General features: G+C 44.2%; 1 protein-coding gene across 3 annotated transcripts in view; it reads left to right on the plus strand.

The window, feature by feature from the left end:
- The window catches only part of LOC121281066 (solute carrier family 22 member 5-like), a 117,671-nt gene that overhangs the window by 26,342 nt on the left and 66,027 nt on the right, over positions 1-25,302 (plus strand). For all 3 annotated transcript variants that reach the window (XM_041193692.1, XM_041193691.1, XM_041193693.1), the window contains exons 2-4: positions 9,332-9,435; positions 19,625-19,779; positions 23,444-23,618. In XM_041193692.1, the coding sequence (XP_041049626.1) occupies positions 9,332-9,435; positions 19,625-19,779; positions 23,444-23,618 (434 nt within the window). The remainder of the gene's footprint in view (positions 1-9,331; positions 9,436-19,624; positions 19,780-23,443; positions 23,619-25,302) is intronic.

Below are 25,302 nucleotides of genomic sequence, written 5' to 3' on the forward strand. Positions count from 1 at the left end.
GTTGGGGAATCCCTCCCCTCCCCTGCACAGGAAGCGCACAGCATCAGGCAGGCCGCTGGGCGGACCTTAATTGGCCCGCCCACTCAAAATGGCAGCGGGACCCATTTCGGCGGCGGCAATCAGCTGCCCGCCCACCGCCGAGCTGGTGGGGCCCACCCGCCCGCCCGCCCATCAAGGGCAAAATTCTGCCCATTGTAAATGTTTCCATAGGTATGTAAATGGGGAGACATTAATGAAAGCAAATGTGGGCTCATTAGAGACAAATGAGGGGAAATGAGAAAAGGGAATAAGGAAATAGTAGGGATATTAAACAAATACTTTATATCTGTCTTCATGATAGAAATAATGGAGAACCAAGGGTTTAGCATGAGTGAGGAACTTGAATAAAAATAACTTCTTTTATTTGCGGATGTGGGCATCGCTGGCTGGGCCAGCATTTATTGCCCATCCCTAATTGCCCTTCAGAAGGTGGTGGTGAGCTGCCTTCTTGAACTGCTGAAGACCATGTGCTGGAGGTAAACCCACAGTGCTGTTAGGGAGGAAGTTCCAGGATTTTGAATCGGCGATAGTGAAAGAACGGCGATATATTTCCAAGTCAGAACGTTGAGTGACTTGGAGGGGAACTTCCAGGTAGTGGTGTTCCCATGTCCCTGTCCTTCTAGATGTTAGCAGTCGTGGGTTTGGAAGGTGCAGTCTAAGGAGCCTTGATGAGTTTCTGCGGTGCATCTTGTAGATGGTACACTCTGCTGCCACTGTGTGTTGGTGGCAGAGGGAGTGAATGTTTGTGGGTGTGGTGCCAAACAAATGGGCGGCTTTGTCCTGAATGGTATGAATCTTCTTGATTGTTGTTGGAACTGCACTCATCCAGGCAAGTGGAGAGTATTCCATCCCACTCCTGGCTTGTGCCCTGTAGATGGTGGACAGGCTTTGGGGAGTCAAGCGGTGAGTTACCCGCCACATGATCCCTAGCCGGTGATCTGCTCTTGTAGCCACAGTATTTATATGGCTAGTCCAGTTCAGTTTCTGGTCAATGGTAACCCCCAGGATGTTGATAGTGGGGAATTCAGTGATGATAATGCCATTGAACATTAAGGGGTGATGGTTAGATTCTCTCCTGTTGGAGATGGTCATTGCCTGGCACTTGTGTGGTGCAAATGTTACTTGCCACTTCTCAGCCCAAGCCTAAGTATTGTCCAGATCTTTCTGCATTTGGACGTAGATTGCTTCAGTATCTGAGGAGTCGCGAATGGTGCTGAACATTATGCAATCATCCACGAACATCCCCATTTCTTACCTCATGATGGGAGGAAGGTCATTGCTGAAGCAGCCAAAGATGTTTGGGCCTAGGACACTACCCTGAGGAGCTCCTGCAGTGACGCCCTGGAACTGAGATGATTGACCTCCAACAACCACAGCCATCTTCTTTTGTGCTCAGTATGACTCCAACCAATGGAGAATTTTCCCCCTGTTTCCAATTGACTCCAGTTTTGCTAGAGCTCCTTGATGCCACACTCGACCAAATGCTGCCTTGATGTCAAGGGCAGTCAATCTCACCTAACCTCTGGAGTTCAGCTCTTTTGTTCATGTTTGAACCAAGGCTGTAATGAGGTTAGAAGCTGAGTGACACTGGCAAAACCCAAACTGAGCATCAGTGTGTAGTTTATTGCTAAGCAAGTGCTGTTTGTTAGCACTGTTGATGACCCCTTCCATCACTTTACTGATGATCGAGAGTAGACTGATGGGGCAGTAATTGACCGGGTTGGATGTGTCCTGCTTTTTGTGTACAGGACATACCTGGGCAATTTTCCACATAACCAGGTAGATGCCAGTGTTATAGCTGTACTGGAATAGCTTGGCAAGGGGCGCGGAAAGTTCTGGAACACAGGTCTTCAGTACTATTGCCGGAATATTGTCAGGACCCATAACCTTTGTAGTATCCAGTGCCTTGGACTGTTTCTTGATATCAGCGAAGTGAATCGAATTGGCTGAAGACTGGCATCTGTAATACTGGGGACCTCAGGAGGAGGCCAAGCTGGATCATCCACTCAGCACTTCTGGCTGAAGATTGTTGCAAATGCTTCAGCCTTATCTTTTGCACTGATGTGCTGGCCTCCTCCATCATTGAGGATGGGGATATTTGTAGAGCCTTCTTCTCCTGCGAATTGTTTAACTGTCCACCACATTTCACAACTGGATGTGGCAGGACTGCAGAGCTTAGATCTTATCTATTGGTTGTGAAATTCCTTAGTTCTGTCTTTCATTTGCTGCTTATGCTGTTTGGCATGCAAGTCACCCTGTGTTGTACATCACCAGGTTAACACCTCATTTTTTGATATGCCTGGTGATGCTCCTGGCTTGCCCTTCTGCACTCTTCATTGAACCAGGGCTGATCCCCTGGCTTGGTGGTAATGGTAGAGTGGGGGATATGCCAGGCCATGAGGTTACAGATTGTGGATGAGTTCAACTCTGCTGCTACAGATGGCCCACAGGGCCTTATAGATGACCAGTCTTGAGTTGCTAGATCTGTCTGAAATCTATCCATGGTTGCTATGCCACACAACATGATGAAGGATATCCTCAATGTGAAGACAGGGCTTTGTCTCCACAAGGACTGTGCGGTGGTCATTTCTACTGATACTGTCATGGACAGGTACATCTGCAGCAGGCACGTTGGTGAGGATGAGGTCAAGTATGTTTTTCCCTCTTGTTAGTTCCCTCACCACCTGCCACACCCACCTAGCCTAGCAGCTATGTCCTTTAGGACTCGGCCAGCTCAGTCTGTGGTGGTGCTACTGAATCACTCTAGGTAATGGACATTGAAGTCCCCCACCCAGAGTACATTTTGCACCCTTGCTACCCTCAGTGCTTCCTCCAAGTGACGTTCAACATGGAGGAGCACTGATTCATCAGCTGAGGGAGGGCGGGACGTGGTAATCAGCAGGAGGTCTCCTTGCCCATGTTTGACCTGATGCCATGAGACTTTATGAGGTCCAGTGGACTCCCAGGGCAACTCACTCCTGACTGTATCCCAATGTGCTGCCACCTCTGCTGGGTCTGTCCTGCCGGTGGGACAGGACATACCCAGGGATGGTGATGGTGGTGTTTGGGACATGATCTGTAAGATATGATTCCGTGAGCGTGACTATGTCAGGCTGTTGCTTGACTAGTCTGTGAGGCAGCACTCCCAATTTTGGCACTAACCCCCAGATATTAATAAGGAAGATTTTGAGTGGCCTTGTTTTGCCATTGTGGTTTCTGGTCCGTCCGCTTTCATTCCTTATAGACTTTCTAGCGGTTTGATACAACTGAGTTTACCAGGCCATTTCAGAGGGCATTTAAGAGGCAACCACATTACTGCGGATCTGGCATTACATGTAGGCCAGACCAGATAAGAACAGCAGATTTCCTTCCCTAAAGGGCATCAGTGAACGAGATGGGTTTTTACGACAATCGACAATATCTTCATGGCCATCATTGGACTTTTAATTCCAGATTTTTATTGAAATCAGATTCCACCATCCGTCATGGTGGGATTCAAACCCGGGTCCCCAGAGCATTAGTTAACATTTCGAGTCCGTATGACCCTCCTTCAGAGCTGAAGAGAAGTGGAAATGTGATGAAATTTATACTTTTTAAGAGGGGTGGGGCAGGTGGAGCTGGATAGAAGGCCCACAATAGCGGGGACAAAGGAGGGATTAACAAAAATGTCATGAACTAAAGAACAAAGGGAGTGTTAATGGTAGTGGTTAGTGCTAAAATGCTACCTTTGTTCTGCTATAATCATTTTCAGCTTTCTTACCTTTATGCCTCTGTCTGAACCTTTTTTTAGCACTTACCACTTTCATTAACATCCCCTTTGTCCTTTAGTTCATGATATCTTTGTCAATCTCTCCTTTGGCCCCATTTATCGCTGGCCTTCTATCCAGCTCCACCTGCACCGCACCCCCCCCCCCCCCAAAAACAGTATAAGTTTCATCACATTTTCACTTCTCTTCAGCTCTCAAGAAGGGTCATGCAGACTCAGAATGTTAACTTGGTTTCTCTCTCCACAGATGCTGCTAGACCTGCTGAGTTTTTCCATCATTTTCTGTTTCTGTTTCAGATTTCCAGCATCCGCACTATTTTGCTTTAATCCCCAGAGCATTACCCTGGGTCTCTGGATTACCTGTCCAGTGACACTACCACTATACCACCATCTTCCCATAAGTATAGAAATAGCAGAGCAAAAAGTATTGGAATTAAGTGGCAACAAATCCCCTGAACCTGGCAACCTGTATCCTAGGGTTTTAAAAGAAGTAGCTGCAGAAATAGTGGATATATTGGTTTTCATCTTGTGGAATTTCTTAGGGCAGGATTTTCTCATTGGCAAGTGGGAGGTGGGGCCCACTCGCCGACATGTAAAATGACGCGTGGTGATATCGAGAGGAACCCCCGACATCACCGCGCCCAATTTAGATTTTCAGGTAGGCGGGGGCGCAGCAAAATCAGCTGTGCACCCGCCGACTTGTCAATGGCCAATTGAGGCCGTTGACAGAGTCATTTAGCTAATTAATGGACCTACCTATCCAATTTAGGGTTGGTGGGCAGGCCAGGAGCTCCAGCGGGAATCAGAAAAGGCATGAAACCTCATCCACGGGCGGGATGAGGTTTCATGTAGGTTTTTTTATAAATTTTAATAAAGTTTTTGTTAAAAATATGGAGAAGTCCCAACTCATGTGACAGTGTCACATGAGGGGACGTCAGGAATTTTTTTTTTCTATTTTTAATTTCTGTCACAGAACAACCGATCTCCCTGAGACAGCACTTAGCCTCAGGGCGATGAATGTGCTCTTTTCTGCGCATGCGTGAAAGAGCATACTCTGGGGTTTAGGGAATCCCTCCCTCCACCTGCACAGGGAGCGCATAGCGCTTCTGTGCGGATGTCGCGCTGGGTGGGCCTTAATTGGCCCGCCCATGTAAAATGGCACCACGCCCCCAATTGGGGCCGCCGATCGGAGGTGCGCCTGTGCAAGCTCGCCATTCAACTTCGCCCCCGACGGGGGAAAATCCTGCCCTAAGATTCTAGAACAGTTCTCAAAGAATGGGTTGAGGCAAACGTAACCCTACTATTTAAGAAAGAAGGAAGAGAAAAATTTGTGGTCGATGGGCCAGTAGAAGGCAAAAGGCTAGAATCTGTTATTGGCAACATGGTAACCCTGCACTTAGAAAACCATAATGTGACTAATCAGAATCAGTGAAGATTTATGAAAAGGAAATCATGTTTGACAAATCTGTTAGAGTTTTTCAAGCATGAAACTAAGGAGACGGATAATGGAATACGACTACATTTAGTGTATTTAGATCTGAAAAAGCATTCAATAATGTGCCACACAAGAGGTTATTACACAAAATTGGAAATAATGGGATGGGGACAATATATTAGCATAGATTGAGGATTGGTTAATGGACAGAAAACAGACAGGAATAAATGGTGCATTTTGTATTTGGCAGGCAGTCCTAGAGGGAAAACACAAGCACCCATACATGGGGCTCAGGCATTTCCAATTTATATTAATGACTTAGATGAGGGGACTGTATGTAATGTGTCCAAGTTTGCTGACCATACAAAGTTAGGTGAGAAAATAAGCAGTAAGGAGGATGCAAATAGACTGCAGAGGGATACATAAAGGTTGGTTGAGTGGGCAAGGCCATGCCAGATGGAAAAGAATGTAGCAAAGTGCGAAGGTATCCATTTTGGTAGAAAAAATAAAAAAGCATATATTGCGAATGTTGAGAGAATGGGAAATGTTTGCATTCAGAGGAACCTGGGTGTCCTTGTTAATAATCAGGTACAGGAAGCAATTAGGAAAGCAAAAAAGTGTGTTAGCTTTTGTTACAAAGGATTTGGAATATAAGGGTAAATAAATCTTGGAACAATTTCATGAGCATTGATGAGGGCATGCTTGGAGTACTGAGTGCAGTTTTGGTCTCCTTACAAGGAAGGATATACTCCCCTTGAGTGGGTGCTACAAAGGTTCCCTCGACTGGTTCCTGGGATGACAGGATTGTCCTATGAGGAGAGATAAGTAGACTTGGCCTATATTTCCAGAGTTAGAAGAATGAGAGCTGATCTAATTTAAACATATAGGCCAGAATTTTGACCTTGATGGGCGGGCGGGCCCCACGGGCTCAGTGGCTGGCAGGCAACCAAACTCTGCCGCCAAAACGGGGCCTGCCGCCATTTTATGTGGGCGGGCCAATTAAGGCCCACCCAACGGCCTGCCCAACAGGAAGCGCATAGCCGGCCTCCCGCCAGTGGATGAGGTTTTATCTTTTTTCAGAAGCCCGCTGGGGCTCCTAGCCTGCCCGCCACCCTTAAGGTTGGACAGACAGGTCTTTCAATGAGCTTAATGATCCTGTCAATGGCTTTAATTGGCCATTGACAGGTCGACAGGCAGACAGCTGATTTCGCTGTCCACCCGCCTACCTCAATATTTAAATGGACCGGGACGACGTCAGGGGTTCCATCCCCAAATCGCCAACTGGAAAATTCTGGCCATAAACCTCTTAAAGGGCTTGACAGGTTGAAGGCTGAGAAAATGTTTCCCCTGGTTTGAGAATCTAGAACACAGGGTTACTTGTCTTAGATTAAGTTGTCAACCATTTAAGGCTGAAATGAGGAGTAATTTCTTCATCCCAAGGATCATGAATCTTTGGAATTCTCTACCCAGAGAGCTGTTGATGCTCAATCATTGAGTACATTCAAGATAGAGCTTGATAGATTTTTAGTGACTAAGAAGATCTGAGGATATGCAGGAAGGTGGAGTTTGAGTTAGAAGATCAGCCTTGATCTTACTGAATAGCAAAACAGCCAAGAAGGGTTACTCCATCTCCTCTTTCTTATGCTCCCAGGTCTTTATGGTAAATAAGAACTTTTTGTGAGTATATCAGAAGATAAAATTAAACTTTTGTTTCTTATTTTAAATGTCAAAGGCATTTACAGATTTGAAAATTAACTAAGTTACATTTGATTTTGTGATGACCTTTGACCTGGAAGCAGTCCAGTAAGGAAAATTTGTAGTCTCTTTAAAATGTCTGTGGAATCAGTGATTGGTTTTGTGAATGTTTAAAACGGACTTTTAAGGGTTTGCAATAATTGTAAAAGGATCAATTGTAATTTTCTTCAATAATATCTAGAGCAAAATTTTGAGCTTGGTGGGCGGGTGTGCGCCCAACCCAACCAAGCGTAAAATGACATGCGATGACGTCGGGCGAGTGTCCCGATGTCATTGTGCACTCATGCGATATTTTGGTTGGCAGGCGTGCCAGAGTTGGCAGTGCACCCACCAAATATTAAAAGGCCTATTAAGGCCATTAGAAAGTTAATTAAAAGAAACTTTTCGCTGCCTGTCCAACCTTACGGTTGGCAGGCAGGCAAAAAGGCCAAATAGCTTTTGTTCTTTTTTGGAAACCTCATCCACAGGCGAGATGAGGTTCCCTAAAGCCAAATAAAAATAAAAACTTAAATTTTTCATTAATAACATGTCCCTGCTCATGTGACTTTGTCACATGAGGGGACATGTTTCACAACATTTTTATTTTTTATTATTCTTTTTCATATCTCTTCATCTCCCTGAGGCAGCTCTGTGCCTCAGGGAGATTATGAAGCGCACACTCACGCGCATGCACGGAGGTCACACTTTCGGCTTGCATTCCTACCCACACCCACCTGCACATGCAGCACTGAGCGCTGCCAATGCAGTCCACACTGGGTAGGTCTTAATTGGCCACCAGCGTGAAATTGCCTTCCAGCCCCAATCTCAGCGGGCGGCTGTTGACTTCCTGATGCCTCCCCACCGACCCCGCCCGACATGGTGGGGGGGGGGGGTGTGTATGTGTGTTTGTGTGTGTGTGTGTGTGTGTGTGTGTGCGTGCGTGTGTGCGTGCATGTGTGTGTGTGTAAAACATAGTTAAACAGGCAGGACTAGAACAGGCATTGTGAACTGGACAATATTTCTTGCTGCTGCTTCAATTGTGCAAGACCTGAGCCAACCATTTAATAGGGTTTATTAAGGGAATAGGATAAAGCAGTCTCAACCTGTGCCATCAAGACTGCCATGAGTCTAGCTAAGGCTAGGAAAGTGGAGTTGAGTTAGAAGATCAGCACGATCTTACTGAATAGCAAAACAGCCAAGAAGATTTTGCAAGTCTGCGCCATTTGAGTGATGACCATCTCCAGGGATCTCACATGGAATATGGTTGCCAGTCAACACAACTTGATGGCTAAATTAATTAAGTGAGAAAGCGAGGGATCCTATGCACCAGAGACCGAGTTAGAGAACTTTGGAACTGCATGTGGTGCCATCCGTCTGTGGGATGTGATGCAGGTGCTTGTGGTTATGTAAGATATATCTTTGTTGTATAAACTATTTAATTTGAGATTTACCTTTTTATTTAAAGTATCATTTGCCTATTAATTAATTTTAAATTTACTTTGATTCTCTTTTGTGTTAAAGTAAAACTAACGAAAAAGTGAAATCTTATTGGTAATTTCTTCATTTGGGGAATCATTCAATAGATTTGATTATTTTGGTTTATGGTTCCCCATGGGGAGTGTAACAAAACTGGGGGCTTGAGTCTGGGATCATCCCGTATTAATCTTGGAATCGGAAATGACAAGGGCATACCCTGTCCTGTCGACCCTGGGAGATCTGTCTCACAGACTAGTCAAACAACAGCCTGACACAGTCATACTCATGGAATCATATCTTGAGGCCATTTTCCAGGCTCCTCCAACAGCATTCTTGAATATGCCCCATCACATGCCACATTCCATGAATGAATCAAAAAAAGATTGTGTATTATCTTTCATTTTTGCAACAGTGGTGCTGATGAACTCTGGAGTGCTGTGTTTTTGAAGAGCGAAAGTTCACGATCGCTATGAGAAAATATAATGTCCTTGCCTCCAAAATGCTGGATGAATGCATCACCTCCAGGAAATAAATCTCACACCTTCAACAATTGCATCTTTCTTAGCTTCCTGTGCCCCACAAACCCCCAGGTGTTAGTGAGGAGGAATTTGTAGGGTCGAAAGGACAAGGTGTGCCTTTGTCATTCCTGGCGCGAAAGTTGATGTCGGGTGATCCTGGACATGAGCCCCCAATTTTTGAGGTGCAGATTGGTGCCTCTGAGTTTAGGCTTACATCATTGTAGGCTGGGTGAGGCGAATGGGCTTTTCTAGTATCATGTTTCCATCCATTCTGATGATGTAGCTTGCACATTCTTAGATGTTTACCTGTAATTTATCTCAAGTCCATGTATTTGGAGCTTTTCATTTCTTTTTGCATTTCAGTGGGATTTGGTGTGTAACAATGACTGGAAAATGCCGTTTTCGATGTCAATATACTTCCTGGGAGTGCTGACGGGTTCCTTGTTTTCTGGAATGTTGTCAGATGGGTGAGTTATTTCCTTTATTTAACTCTGTTAGATAGACTATTTATTGTAAAATAAATATTCAACTGTTGCCTGTTGGTTGTGTATTTTCATGCTTGGGAAAGATAAAATGACATAAGAGGTGAATATCTTCCACCAAGGCCACTCAGTTCCTGACCTCATTACAGCCTTGGTCCAAACATGGACAAAAGAACTGAACTCACCTCTTGACTCTCCAAACATTGTCCACCATCTACAAGGCTTAAGTCAGGAGTGTGATGGAATACTCTCCACTTGCCTGGATGATTGCAGCTTCAACAACACTCAAGAAGCTTAACACCATCCAGAACACAAAAGCCTGCTTGATTAGCACCCCATCCACCATCTTCAACATTCACTCCCTCCATCGCCAACATACAATGGCAGTGCATGTGTAGTATCTACAAGATGCACTGCAGCAACTCACCAAGGCTCCTTCGACAGCACCTCCAAACTCGAATCTCTACCACCTAGTAGGACAAGGGCAGCAGATGCATGGGAACACCACCACCTGCAAGCTCCCCTCCAAGTCCCTCACCATCCTGACTTTGAACTATATTGCCATTCCTTCACTGTCGCTGGGTAAAAATCCTGGAACTCCCTTCCTAACAGCACTGTGAGTGTGCCTACAACACAGGGATTGCAGTGGTTCAAGGCAGCTCAGCACCACCTTCTCAAGGGCAATTAGGGATGGGCAATAAATCCTGGCCTAGCCTGCGACACCCATATCCCATGAACAAATTTTTAAAAAACAATGTAGTAAAGGAGATAACTGTCTGAAAATGTATTTAAAATTTCATCAACAATTTCATAGGTTACAAATATAACGATCTGTCGTGTAAATTCACCTTGATTGTGGAAATGCAATTGTATGAAGTTCCTTTCTGTCCTACTTACTATTACTATCACAATGTAGGATTTCACCTCTCAAATCCTGTTCTTTCATGGGTTATGGGCAACACTGGCAAGGCCAGCATTTATTGCCCATCCTTAAGAACTGTCATGATGAGAATAGATTGGAGAGGTTAGGACTGTTTTCTTTGGAGAAAGGAAGGCTGAGATGAGATTTGATTGAGGTATTCAAGATCCTGAGGGGTATGGACAGGTTAAATAGTGAGAAACTGTTCCCACTCAAGGGAGCATCAAGAACTAGAGGGCACAGATTCAAAATAATTGGCAAAAGGAATAAATGTGATGTGAGGAAAATTTTGTTCATCCAGGGGGTGGTTGGAGTCTGGAACGAACTTCCTGAGAGGGTGGTGGAGGGAGGTTCGATTGAGGTAGTCAGAAGGGAATTGGATAGATATCTGAAAAGAAAGAATGTGCAAGGTTACAGGGATAGGGCAGGGGAGTGGCACTAGGTAGATTGCTCTTTCAGAGAGCCAGTGCAGATTTGATAGGCTGAATGGCCTCCTTCTGCACTGTAAATGTTTTGCGATTCTGTTAATTGCCCTTAAGAAGGTGGTGGTAAGCCGCCTCCTTGGATCAGTATAATCTGGGTGCTACTACATCGCATTACAAAATAATTTGTGTTTATGCATAAAAGCATAGAGAGACTAATTTTATTTACATGGAAAGTATTTGACAAGGCCCCGCTGACAGGTTTACAGCCATGGATGGCCTTTCAAATTATGCAGGTGACCTCCCACCTACCTTTGACCTGTTCACAATTTTATGGGGGGTTGAGGGGGGATGAAAGGGATGGGAGAGACCCACCCGCTCCCTAATTGAGGCCCTTAGGTTGTCAATTAATGACCTAATGGTCACTTCCTTCCCTGGCCTCAATTTTGAGACCAGCAGAAGGAGTTCAGGAATGGGGGGAGGAAGCTCAACAGCCCTGTTCAGACCGCAGGCAAGAAGGCAGGGGAAGGGGTGGGTGGCAACTCCACTCTGTCCCCCTTTCCAGATCGGGCACCCCCTCCCATACCCTAAGGCCTGACGCCCAGGTGCTCCTCCCCACCTGGCCCAGCCATCAAGTTTCCTATGCCCCTAACATCCCCCTCCCTTGCATCTCTGTTCCCTTCCTCGTTGTGAGATCCCATACTTACCTAGACATTGGTGAGAGTCCTTGTAGTCCCAGCAATGGCCCCCAATCTCAGTGGCGCTGATAGGATACAGAGCTATCAGCCAATCATATTGGTCAGCAGCTCTCTGAGGCAGTACCTCCTCCCAAGTGAATAGCAGAGGTCTCATCTCCACCCAGTTATCGCAACTCAAAGCATTAAGTGGCTGAGAAGCGGCTGTGATTGGGCGGATGCATTCCCTGCTGACTCTTTGCATGGCAGGGCAGGAAACCCCACCAGCCGTTAAATTCTGTCCCATATCTCTGACAGACAGCTTTTCTGGATTTGGATATGTGAGTGAGTGTTTATATGAACCTATGTGTTTGTATGGAATTTAATCTGCATAAGAGAGTGTGTGAATGAATGAGTGTATGTGCTTGATGAGAACAGAACACAGGAAATAGGAGCAGGAGTAGACCACATGGTCAGTCGAGCCTGTATCACTGACCTTGTGCTTCAACTCCATTTTCCCACCCTTTTCCAATATCCCTTAATTTCTGTGAGACCAAAAATCTGTCTAACACAGCCTTATATATATTCAATGATGGAGCATCCAGAACCCTTTGGGGTAGAGAGTTCCAAAGATTCACAACTCTTTGAGTGAAGTAATTTCTCCTCACCTCAGTCATGATTGGTCCCATATCCTGTGACTGTGCCCCTATAGATTCCCCAACCAGCAGAAAGAATCTCTCAGCATCAACCCTGTCAAGCTCCCTCAGAATTTTGTAGGTTTCAATGAGATCACCTCTCATTCTTCTAAACTCCAGAGAATATAAGCCCGATTTACTTAGCCTCTCATCATAGGACAGCCCCCTCATCTCAGGGACCAATTTGGTGAACCTTCGCTGTATCACCTTCAATACAAGTATATCCTTTCTTAAATGTGCAGACCAAAACTGCACACAGTATTCCAGATGTGGTCTCGTCAAACCTGTACAACTGTACTTGTTTGTCCATGTTTAAGTAACTGGAGGTAATTTTAACTTTCTGCAATAGTGTAAACCAGGTAATAACAGATCAGCCACCCATTATAATTGTAGTATAAGGGTCTGTCACATATAGGGTTAACATGGGGCTGAGTACACTCATGCCCACAGTGATGTTAAGAGAACACATGACCTGCGGCTAGGGGTCAATCTAGTGTTGGACAGAGCCGTGTGCACAGGCAAGCATGGAAACAGCTCCAAGTTTGAACCTTTTAGTCTATATATGTACATAGTTCCTGTAGTTAATAAATACATACTGTTAGCCTACTTATGACTATGAAGACTTTATTAAGATCAATTGAACGGTATCCAACACCCTTAGAAATAAACACCTCCCAAATTTCCCACCCTTTGAAGTCAGGTAAGATTTATCTGTTTTTTAAAAGAACATACCTAGCTAATATTCCACACCAGAATCATAGGCTGGGATTTAGGTCCCATGAGGGGGTCCCTCTCCGACCGGTTGGGCAACCAGTGGAAGCTCAGCGTTACGTCCATGAGAGGGCAATTTAAGTGCCCTCAGGAACCCTGAGAGCTGCTGGTCAATCAAAGACCAAAGGCTTTCCATTGCCGGCAGTACCACCAGGAACAGTTCCAGTAATGCTCCAAGGCCCAGCCCAACGATCGCTGCTGGATCCTTGGATGAGTGGGACAGGATGAGAGTTGCTAGAGAGGGGAAACAGGAGGGCCTGAGACAAGGGCACGATGGTGGCTTTTAATGCCCAACCCGCCCTCCCCCCAACTTCATGATGCCAGGTCCTTAAATCAGGCACTGAATGCATAACAACGAGGGACCAGCTCTATGAGGCCACAGGCAAATCTGGAAGGGTTTGCTGGGCAGAATTTCCCCTCCCCCCATTGCGGGGGGATTGTGTGGTGGTGGGCGGGAGCTGGCACGAACCCAGTCAGCGCCCCCCATTGGGTCCACATCGCCATTTTACGTGGGCAGGCCAATGAAGGCCCATTTAGCGGGATGCACACCTGGAAGCCCTGAGCCGGGTCCTGTGCGCTTTCCCGCATGCGGAGATACCTCAGGGAGATTAGTTAAAGTTCTTGAAAGCTAAATACAGAAAAGAAAATATTATTAGACATGTCCCCTCATGTGATGGTGTCAAATGAGCTGGGACATGTCAAGGAACAGTAATGGAAAACTTTATTTAATTTATAAAAACTTCATGAAACCTCATCCTGCCCGTGAATCAGGTTTCATGAAAAATGCGAAGGCCGCCTGGGCTCTTTGCCTACCTACCAGCCTTAAGGTTGGACGGGCAGCTCATTTAACTATTTTAATTAGTTTTTAACAGGCCTCAATAGCCCTTTGACAGTTTGGTGGGTGTACAGCCGACTTGTCTGCGTGCCTGCCGAACTGAAAATCGAAATGACGCCTGCCCGACGTCACCGCGCATTGTTTTACATGTCGGCGAGTGGGCCCCTCCCCCACTCACTGACCGGAAAATTCTTCCCTAAGAATCTGATGAGGGTACTTCTGCCTGATTCTCCCAACTACCCCACCATCATGCCTACTCTGGCGGGCTCAATTAAATTCTGTCCATAGAATCTTACAGTAAATAAGGAAGCCATTCAACCTGTCATACCAGTGCAGGCGAGCTGCCCAATTTAGGCCTACACCCTGGCTTTTTCCCCATACTCTGCAAATTAGTTCAAGTACATGACATAGAAACATAGAAACATAGAAAATAGGAGCAGGAGTAAGCTATGCGGCCCTTCGAGCCTGCTCCGCCATTCATTATGATCATGGCTAATCATCCAACTCAATAGCCTGCTCCTGCTTTCTCCCCATATCCTTTGGTCCCTTTCGCCCCCAAGACCTATATCTGACTCCTTGAAAACATACAATGTTTTGCCCTCAACTATTTTCTGTAATAGCGAATTCCACAGGCTCACCACTCTCTCTGGGTGAAGAAATTTCTCCTCATCTCACTCCTAAATGGAATACCCTGTATCCTCAGACTGTGACCCCTGGTTCTGGACTCCCCCACCATCGGGAACATCCTTCCTGCATCTACCCTGTCTAGTCCTATTAGAATTTTATAGGTTTCTATGAGATCCGCCCTCATTCTTCTGAACTCCAGTGAATATAATCCTAACCGACTCTGTCTTTCTTCATATGTCAGTCCCGCCAACCCAGGAATTAGTCTGGTAAACCTTCGCTGCACTCCCTCTATAGCAAGAACATCCTTCCTCAGATAAGGAGACAAAACTGCACACAATATTCCAGGTGTGGTCTCATATTATACCCTGTATAATTGAAGCAAGACATCCCTGCTCCTGTACTCGAATTCTCTCGTTACGAAGGCCAACATATTATTTGCCTTCCTTACTGCCTGCTGCACCTGCACCTTAGCGACTGATGTACGAGGACACCCAGGTCTCATTGCACATTCCCCTTTCTCAACTTATAGCCATTCAGATAATAATCTGCCTTCCTGTTTTTGCTACCAAAGTGGATCACTTCACGTTCATTCACAATATACTACATCTGCCATGCATTTGCCCATTCATTCAGCTTGTCCAAATCACACTGAAACATCTCTGCATCCTCCTCACAGCTCACCCTCCCACCCAGCTTTGTGTCATTTGTAAATTTGGAGTTATTACATTTAGTTCCCTCATCTAAAGCATTAATATATATTGTGAATAACTGGGGTCCCAGCACTGATCCCTGCAGTACCCCACTAGTCACTGCCTGCCATTCGGAAAAAGACCTGTTTATTCCTACTCTTTGTTTCCTGTCTGCCAACCAGTTTTCTATCCATCTCAATGCACTACCCCCAATCCTATGCACTTTAATTTTACACGCTAATCTCTTATGTGGAACTTTGTCAAAAGCCTTCTGAAAGTCCAAATAAAACATATCCACTGGCTCCCCCTCATCAGCTGAACTAGTTACATTCTCGAAAAATTCCAGTAGATTTGTCAAATATGGATTTCATAAATCCATGCTGACTCTGTCTGATTTTGCCACTGTTTTCCAAGTGCTCAGCTATTAAATCTTTTATAGTGGACTCTGGGATTTTCCCCACTACCAACATCAGGCTGACTGGTCTATAATTCCCAGTTTTCCCTCTACCTCCCTTTTTAAATAGTGGGGTTACATTAGCCACCATCCAATCTGTAGGAACTGTCCCAGAGTCTATAGAATCTCGGAAGATGACTATCAAGGCATCCACTATTTCTAGAGCCACTTCCTTAAGTACTCTGGGATGTAGATTATCAGGCCCTGGGGATTTATCGGCCTTCAATCCCATCAATTTCTTCAACACTATTTCCTTACTAATACTGATTTCTTTCAGCTCCTCCCTCTCGCTAAACCCTGTGTTCCCCAAGATTTCTGGTATGTTATTTGTGTCCTCCTTTGTGAAGACAGAACCAAAGTATGTATTTAGTTGGTCAGCCATTTCTTTGTTCCCCATTATAAATTCCTGTGTTTCAGACTCTAAGGGACCTACATTTGTCTTCACTAATCTTTTTGTCTTCACATACCTATAGAAACCTTTACAATCAGTTTTTATGTTCCCCGCAAGCCTATTCACATACTCTATTTCCTCCCTCTTAATCAATCCGTTGGTCCTCCTTTGCTGAATTCTAAAGTGCTCCCAATCCTCAGGTCTGTTGTTTTTTTCTGGCCAATTTGTATGCCTCTTCCTTGAATCTAATACTATCTCTAATTTTCCTTGTAAGCCATGGTTTGGCCACCTTTCCTGTTTTATTTTTGCACCAGACAGGAATAAACAATTGTTGCAGTTCACCCATGTGCTCTTTGAACATTTGCCATTGCCTATCCATATTCATGTCAAATTGCCTTTTGAAATTTTCTATGGAATCTGATTCCATAGCTTCTCTCCACTTGCTCTATCAAAAACCCCCATAGCTTGAATACTTCTATCAGGTCTCCCCCCTTAAACTGCTCTGTTCTGAGGCAAACAATCGCAGATCCTCCAAACTCTCCACATAACTGAACTCACTCATGCCTGCTAACATGCTAGTAAACCTCCTCCGTACCATCTGTGGGGCTTTGACATCCTTCCTAAAGTGTGGTTCCCAGAATGGCGCACGATACTCTAATTAGGACCTAACCAGTGATTTTGTAATTGCTTAGCATGATTTCCTTGTTTTTTTTTTGTTCAATACCTCTATTTACAAAGCCAAGAATCCCATACACTTTCCTAACAAAAATTGCTGGAAAAACTCAGCAGGTCTGACAGCATCTGTAGAGAGAAAGACAGAGTTAACATTTCGAATCCATATGATTCTTCTTCAGAACTAAAGAGAGTTAAAAATGTGGTGAAATATATATTGTTTAAGGGGGGGTGGGACAGGTGAAGCTAGTTAGAAGGCCAGTGATAAGCGGAGGCAAAGGAGATATTGCAAAAGATGTCATAAACAAAAGGTGGAAGGGATGTTGAAGGTGGTATTATAAGCTAAAGGAGGTGCTAAATGGTGACACTAAAAGTAGAAAGCAGAATGAGCAAGTGACAGAAGGCCTGAGTGGGAGTGGGGGGAGGGGACGGTGTGGGGAAAAAAGATCGAAATAGGTGAAAAGGTGGGAATAAAACAATGAATGGAAATAATTTTAAAAAAAAATAATAGAAATTGGTCGGAAAAAATATATACAAAAATTAAAAAATAAATATTTGAAAAAAAGGGATCAAAAAGGGTTGAGGATGGAGGAGACAGTCCATGATCTGAAGCTGTTGAACTCAAAGTTAAATCCGGAAGGCTGTAAAGTGCCTAATTGGAAGATGAGATGCTGTTCCTCCAGTTTGCGTTGAGCTTCACTGGAACATTGCAGCAAACCAAGAACGGACATGTGGGCATGAGAGCAGGGTGGTGAGTTGAAATGGCAAGCGACAGGGAGGTCTGGGTCATGCTTGCGGACAGACCGAAGGTGTTCCACAAAGCGGTCACCCCAGTCAGCTAACAACTTTATCAACTTGCCCTTCCAACTTCTAAGATTGGTGAACATGCACCCTGGTCTTACATTTCCCCCCTCCCTCCCCCAAAATAGTACCATTTATATTATACTGCTTTTCCACTTTGCTTCTCCCAAAGTACATGATTTAACATTTATTCACATTAAAAGGCAGCAGCCATGTATCTGTCCATTTCACAGGCTGCCTATGTCCTCCTGAAGGCTGCAACCATGCTGTTCACTATTTACCACATTGCCAAGTTTTGTATTATCCACAAACTTCAAAATTGTACTCTCTACACCCAAGTCCAGGTCATTTATATATAGCAGGAAACATAATTTCATAATACTGACCTCTGGGAATACCGTCATATTTTCTTCCAGTCAGAAAAACATCAGTTAACCACTACTCTCATTCTCCTATCCCTTAGGCAATTTTGTATCCAAGTTATCACCATTTCTTCAATACCCTGTGCTTCTATTTTCTAAATTAGTCTGTTCTGCACAGCTTCATTAAGTTCCTTTTGTTAGTCCATATATATATATATATATCACCAGTTGGATTACCTTCATCATTCCTCTCTGTTGCTTGAGAAAAGAACTAAATCAGTGTAGTCAGAAACAATTTGGCTTTAACAATTCCTTGCTGGCCATCCCTTATTAACCCATATTTCTCCATGTGTGAATCCACTTTGTCTTTGAAAATATATTATTTAGTCTTTAATAGCTTTCTCACCCATTAGATGGATGGCCTGCAGTTAGCAGGTTTAACCTTCTACCTTTTCTCTAACAGGCATATAACATTTTTAACCCTTCATTCTTGTAACACTATTCCTAAGTACAGAAAAATTGAAAAATTGTTGTCAGAGTTTCTTCTCTCCAAGTAACATAAGATGCATTCTATCTGGACCATGTGACGTATTAACTTTGAATGATTCAACCTATCTGGTATTTGTCTATTTGTATCCTATCCAAAATATCTCTGCAAACCACTCCACTATTGCAACATTAACATCATCCTCTTCATTGCTGGGTAGATATAATGCCACAGTTGTATTGAAAGAATGTAGTTCAGGGATCCATTAACACTGGTGCATAGATTGTCAGCATTACAACCAGAACATTGTCTCAGTCCATAATCTTTGCTGTGTCCAGTGCGGTCAAATATACTTTAATGCCTCATGGAGTGAACTAAATGGTATGGACCCTATGATGGTGGGGAGATCAGAGGGAGGCTGAGTAAGATCACATTTGGCTAAAAAAAAAAACACTTGCCCAACATTGAAAATTAGCAAGGGTGTGTATCCTACAGTAAATGCCAAGTAGTACCTGTCCAAAAGCTCCATTATTACTCTGTGAAAGTTTGTATGGCCAGAGTGCGATCCCTTTGTTATCACTGCCCATGCTATTGGTGCGCATTATGGCACCCCAGATCACCAATGTGGCCAGAAGGCAAGAAGATAAGTAACTGATGAGAATGGCAATGTATTGGGAGGAAACAGGTGTGCTGGGTTCCTAAAACATAAGCATGTTCAAGTTTCCAGAGTGACCCCTTATGTAAGGGGTTGGGGGTCAGGGAGGGTGTGGAAACAATGAAGTATAGATTTTAATTTGAAATTCTTTTCTTCTGGGTACAAACTGGAGACCCTGCCTGGGACCTTAGGTGGGGCCCCACCTCCACTGTTGACAAATAGTTAGGCTTAATCTCACCAAATGTAGCTCTACTGAATCTACACTGGGTCTCTTTGAGAGATAAAGTTGAGGGAATTCATGACTAGGGTAATCAACCCTCCAGCCTCACTTCATTTTATGCCACTGGCTTTTTTTTTGGAGAAAGACGAGGTTATCCTTCCCTGATCAATGCATCTCAGAAACCCACTCAATGTCCAGCTTTTCCCAGTGCATGCTCATCAAAGTTATATCATGAGTGTGTTAGCTGCATTTTGGCTTTTTAGTCTTAGTATAGTTTAATGTAAAAAAAAGCATTAATTGGATACATCTGTGTTTGTGTTTGACAGCTTATGTAACTTTGGGAATATATATCTAGCATGTACACTAGTGTATATGTACAAATGCATGTGCATTTATGTGCAGCATGTGTATACTAAGTACATGCAATCATTTATGTGCATGTTTGTCAGTAAATGTGCAATACTGTCAGTATTTGAAACATGGTTGATTCTGTTTTGCAGGTTTGGAAGAAAGACAGTTCTGTTTGGGACTATGGCTGTACAGACTGGATTCAATATGCTTCAAGTATTCTCACCAAACTGGGAAATATTCTGCCTGATTAATTTCCTTATAGGTTTTGGACAAGTTTCAAACTATGTGGCTGCCTATGTTCTTGGTAAGTGTCCATACCATTCAGTCCTACTATTAGCCCTTTTCTCACTACCTTTGATGATTTTGTCACTCCCTGTACGACACAGTCCTGGTTATTACATGTTAGCTTGTATTTTCATTCAATAGTGAGTTTGAAAACATACAATGTGAATCTAGCTGTTTGTAACTTGTTCCAAATTTTGCTGGTTTTCTAATTAGAATGTACCACAGCAAGCATTGTGCTGAATCAGGCATTCAGCACCAACCTAAGAGCTGAAGTGACGTGCATTTACTATAAACAGCTATATGGGCTGGATTGGGCAGGGGTGGGGTAGGAGTGAGGTGTAAGTAAATGGAAGTCTCGCTGCAGAATATCAATTAGCAATCGATATTTGTATTAATTACTGGTGTTAAAATGTTTTCAGTGAGCTTAATTACAGAACGACACAAGAGTCCTAGGAAAATATGGAGTGGAATAATTAGTGGCAGGAGTTACATCAAATTACATCAAATCCAAAACTCCACAATAGTCACTAATAAATCCATTAAGAAATTTAGGTGAATCTTTTTTTACCCCGAGAGTGGTTCGAATGTGGAATTTGCTACCACCTGGAGTAATTGAGGCATATGGTGTAGGTGCATTTAAGGAGAAGCTAGATAGTGTAGTATAAAGGATTAATGTTAAATATGGAAATAGTCCGCATCATCAGTGGTAAAAGATCACGTGACAACAAAGAATAGTTGTAGGTGGAGCCTCATGATAAGCCCTGCACTATACATTGCTAGTAGGATGATCAATAAAAGGTAAAGGCAGTCTAGCCTCCGGCAATCTCAGTCAATCGAGAACAAGGATAACTTCATTAAGACCCACAGTGATGATAACAGATGGTTGCAGTGGAAAACACGGTGGAGAATGCACCCAGTAAGGAACCCAGTGACTGGTGGAAGCAGCAAGAGAAACAATTGTGGGACAAAGACACCCCGGGAAAACGGCAACAGAACTTGAAGAAAGGATAGAGCAAAGAAAAGCCATGGAGAAAATCTTACCCTTACCAGAGTATTTTGGCCACGTAGAAGACCCGGATTAAGCCAAGAAGTGGCAAAACTCACATTGTAGGTTTACCAAGTACAGACCAGCTTCAGGACTAGCAGGGAAGACTAGCAAGGAACTAACAAGAACATAAACACATCTTCCCTTCACCCCCCGGCGGCATTCTGTAGGGATCGTTCCTCCGGGACACCCTTGTCCACTCCTCCATCACCCCCTACTCCTCAACCCCCATCTATGGCACCTCCCCATGCCCACGCAAAAGATGCAACACCTGCCCCTTCACTTCCTCTCTCCTCACCGTCCAAGGGCCCAAACACTCCTTTCAAGTGAAGCAGCATTTCACTTGCATTTCCCCCAACTTAGTCTATTGCATTCGTTGCTCCCAACGCGGTCTCCTCTACATTGGAGAGACCAAACGTAAACTGGGCGACCACTTTGCAGAACCCCTGCGGTCTGTCTGCAAGAATGACCCAAACCTCCCTGTCGCTTGCCATTTTAACACTCTACCCTGCTCTCTTGCCCACATGTCTGTCCTTGGCTTGCTGCATTGTTCCAGTGAAGCCCAATGCAAACTGGAGGAACAGCACCTCATCTTCCGACTAGGCACTTAACAGCTTTCCGGACTGAATATTGAATTCAACAACTTTAGATCTTGACCTCCCTCCTCCATCCCCACCCCCTTTCTGTTTCTTCCCCTTTCCTTTTGTTTTTTCCAATAATTTATATAGATTTTTCTTTTCCCACCTATTTCCATTATTTTTAAATCTTTTATGCCCCCTCCACCCCCACTAGAGCTGTACCTTGAGTGCCCTACCATCCATTCTTAATTAGCACATTTGTTTAGATAATATCACCAACTTCAACACCTCCGCGTTCTTTTGTTCTTTTGTCTGTGACATCTTTTGATTATCTGCTCCTATCACTGCTTGCTTGTCCCTACAACCACACCACACCCCTCCACTTCTCTCCCCCCACCCAACACCACCCCACCACCCACCACCCCGCCCCCACCCCCCCCACCCCCCGCCCAACCTTAAACCAGCTTATATTTCACCCTTCTCCTCGGATTCACCCAGTTCTGCTGAATGGTCATGAGGACTCGAAACGTCAACTCTAAAAATTTCTTTTGTCATTTTAATGCTCCTGACACAGCAAGTAGGCATCTGGGGTTCATCAACTTTCCCTAATGCAATGTTGGGACGTTCTCAAGGCCCTTAATGGGACAAACATTAGTTTTTAGCTAGATAAGTGCTCATGAATCTTTATAAGACTGAAATAGTTAAAATTTCCTGAGGGAGAACTGGGGTCTCCCAAACACAACTCCTTGGCATTGTGGAGGGTGGAGGGGGGGGTGGTGTCTGGTAGGGTCAGGTAGTGAAGAATCGGCCCTATTCCTGACCTTTCCCTTTCAGACAGAAATATGACATTTACCGGTCTGCAGTCCAGGAATTTCAGTGTCATGTGAAACAATTGAACTGCGGGGCTGGATTTTTGCCAAGCCTGGATTACTCAGATGCTCTTTAAAAATGGTGGGCAGGTCCCCAGTTCTGGGCTTCCCTACCCCATTCCCAGGGTTTCCGATTTTCAGAAATGCCTTTTTAAGGGTGTGGGCCGGTTCAGGTCATGAGCCCGCATCCTGCACTCCCAACCTGGCCAGCTCCATTGCAGGAAAAGACATGCCCTAGTCCTCTGCAATTTTCATATAGTCAGGCCAGCTTTTGAAAAGATTTGGTTCATGGCACCCCAGAGGAGTCGTGAACCATAATCTGCTTGAGAAAACCTTTTGAAATGTAAGTTCAAAAAGTCCTCCTCATGCCCCTTATGCCAAGCATGCCCCCAAACAACCATGATGGTCCCTCGTGTCACCAAGCCCTATTTTTCTGACTCACACTACCCACCTCTAGGATGGAAATCTAGCCCGTGATATCTAGTTTATGTTGAATTATCGAATCTCACTTGTAGCAGTTGGTCAAATGGTACAATTGACCTGGTTCTCTCATGCAGCATCTGAACCGGGAACAAAGAAATTCTGCAAGAAATCCTATGCCTCGTTGCTGACAGTTGAACTGGTAGAAATTTATGGTCTCTCAGAAAGGCAACAGGGCATGACTTCCAGCTACCAGTCTACCTGGCATTGACCCAGCCTGAGATCCCAGAATGGCATCATTTGCAAAGGGACTTCAGAGTGTCTGACCCATGTAGAATCAAATCATATCAGAATGACACTTTCGCAGGCCAACTGGAGAGTAGGGGAGGATATTCTGGCCAAAGCACGAACATTTGTTACTGTTGTATTTCAAACTTCAGTTTGTTGTCAATTGATTTCCAAATGTGTTGTAATCTTTTCCTTCTCCTCCCTGTCATGTGCCATGCTCCATCTTTTATCTCATCTTCGTTTATGCTGCTCAATCACTGGCCTCTGGGAGGTGCATAAAATGGGATAAGGTAGCATTCAGCAGCCTTCACACAGCCTGATTTTTGGATTAAGTTTCGAGAGAATTCAACATAATTAATGTAAGCTTTTATAACGAGCACAAAGTAATGTTTCTTTCTGAGTGACAATAATAGGCAGTAAAATAAATTTAGGAAATAACTCACAACAACTGTTGTTCTTGAGCTCATTATTCTCTTCTTATAGGATCAGAACTTCTTGGGAGGAAATCCATTCGGGTTACATACTCCACACTGGGAGTTGGCATTTCTTATGCATGCGGCTATATGTTCCTGCCTTTGGTTGCATACTTCATACGAAGTTGGTGGATGTTGCTTTTCACACTGTCTCTCGTTGGCCTGCTATACATTCCTTTATGGTGGTAAGTGGAATTGGAACCTTACAGATTTAATCAGAATTGGGAACTTTTATTATATTTAAAACCTGGGGCTGATTCCGACAAAGATAAAGAAAATTCAAAGCCTTCTTGAACGAGGGTAGGAATGGGGATCAGCATTGTATTGGGGTGTATTAAAGAGGTGGAGCAGCATCTTCTTCAGTGTGCTGAGAGGCTGGATGTTCAGTGTAGTCATTTTCACCTTCAATGCCTGGGCAATACAGTTCCCACTGCCTTAAAGGCCACACAAATCAAGTATGGCACGGTTTCCAGCAGAGTAAAGCTCCATTTGTGTTCTTCCATTAATCTGCCTCTAATTTGCTCCACCAATATTCCTTAATCCCACTCTGAGAAGAGCACCGCCTACTGTTCTGTCCTATTTCCATACCTGTCATGGTATGTCAGGGTGAGGTTTTCATTTTTTTGTTAATTTTGTATCATAATATAGTAATTTTGTGTGATGGAATCATGCCCATTAGTAAGTGTGTTTCGACAACTCTGAAGTCATCTCACTCAGTACCCAAAGAACCAGGAAATACTTTCATCCCTCTGTGCTGGGATTGACTCCGAGCATAATTCTGAGGTAAAGAAATGATCACATAGAACTTAATCAACTTCTGAAGTGGATTAAGTCCTGGAAAAATACCTTTTAACAAAAGTCTTCAAAGATACAGAGCTTACTTCAATGGGTAAATTGAACCAAGTTATTGTAAAGCATTTCTTTAGTGCTGACAATACCTAAAAAAAACTTATCAGTGGTGGGAAACAGTCAAGAAAATGAGGCCTTGAGGAAATTGGAATCATGGCTGTGAGGGGGTGTGATGGGGAAGTCAAAGTGATGGAATACAGCAGGGCAAAGGCATGAACTTGGAACACAGGAGGAGAACCGCAAATGATGCGGTGGGAATGCAACTAAAAACATAATAGAGAACACAAGAGAAAGATACAGTTAATAGAAAAACCAAATCCTCTAACTTTGCACAAGCAGTGGGACAGAAGGTCAATAAATAGCATAATAAATGTCTTACATATGACATGTAATTCCTATTCATTTTAATTTTACTTTAGTGTCAATTTGAATTGTTCTTTTGATATCAACGTTTACAATGGTTAGGCCTTTTCTTAACATGTTAATGGAGCATTTTTAACCCTGCCTGCCCGGTGGAAGCTAGAGTGTGGGGTTGATGGTTGGGCATTTAAAATACCCCATAGTAAATATCCATTGGAAAGCCAACCTGTACATTCTTGGTCGCCTGTTCAGAAGCCCGAGGCCGGAATTTTCCAGCCCTGTTGGCGTCGGGGGTCATGGCAGGCGGGTGGGGAACAATATGGCGGGAAGTCCAAAAATCAGTTTTACACCATCATGAAACTAGTTTGCGATCATCCGCTCCACCTGTCAATGGTGGGCCACATTTCCCACCACCGCACAATATTGTGCTTCACAACCACTTTTAAAAGGCATACACCCGGCAACCTAAACCTCGAGAGGAACTCAGAGGTGAGTGCACACAACCTTGCACAATGCTCACAAGCATTGTCCGTAGGACATCAAGAAAGAGGCACTGCACATTTGCAGGATCACAGGCAAGCTGCTTTTTCCCGGCTGGCTTTCAGCGCGGTGCCTGGGCAAGGGCTTCAGTGCGGATCAGACTGGGGCCAGGGAGTGTGC

This window comes from Carcharodon carcharias, chromosome 8 (genome assembly GCF_017639515.1).
Source record: "Carcharodon carcharias isolate sCarCar2 chromosome 8, sCarCar2.pri, whole genome shotgun sequence".
Classification (NCBI taxonomy): Eukaryota; Metazoa; Chordata; class Chondrichthyes; order Lamniformes; family Lamnidae; genus Carcharodon; species Carcharodon carcharias.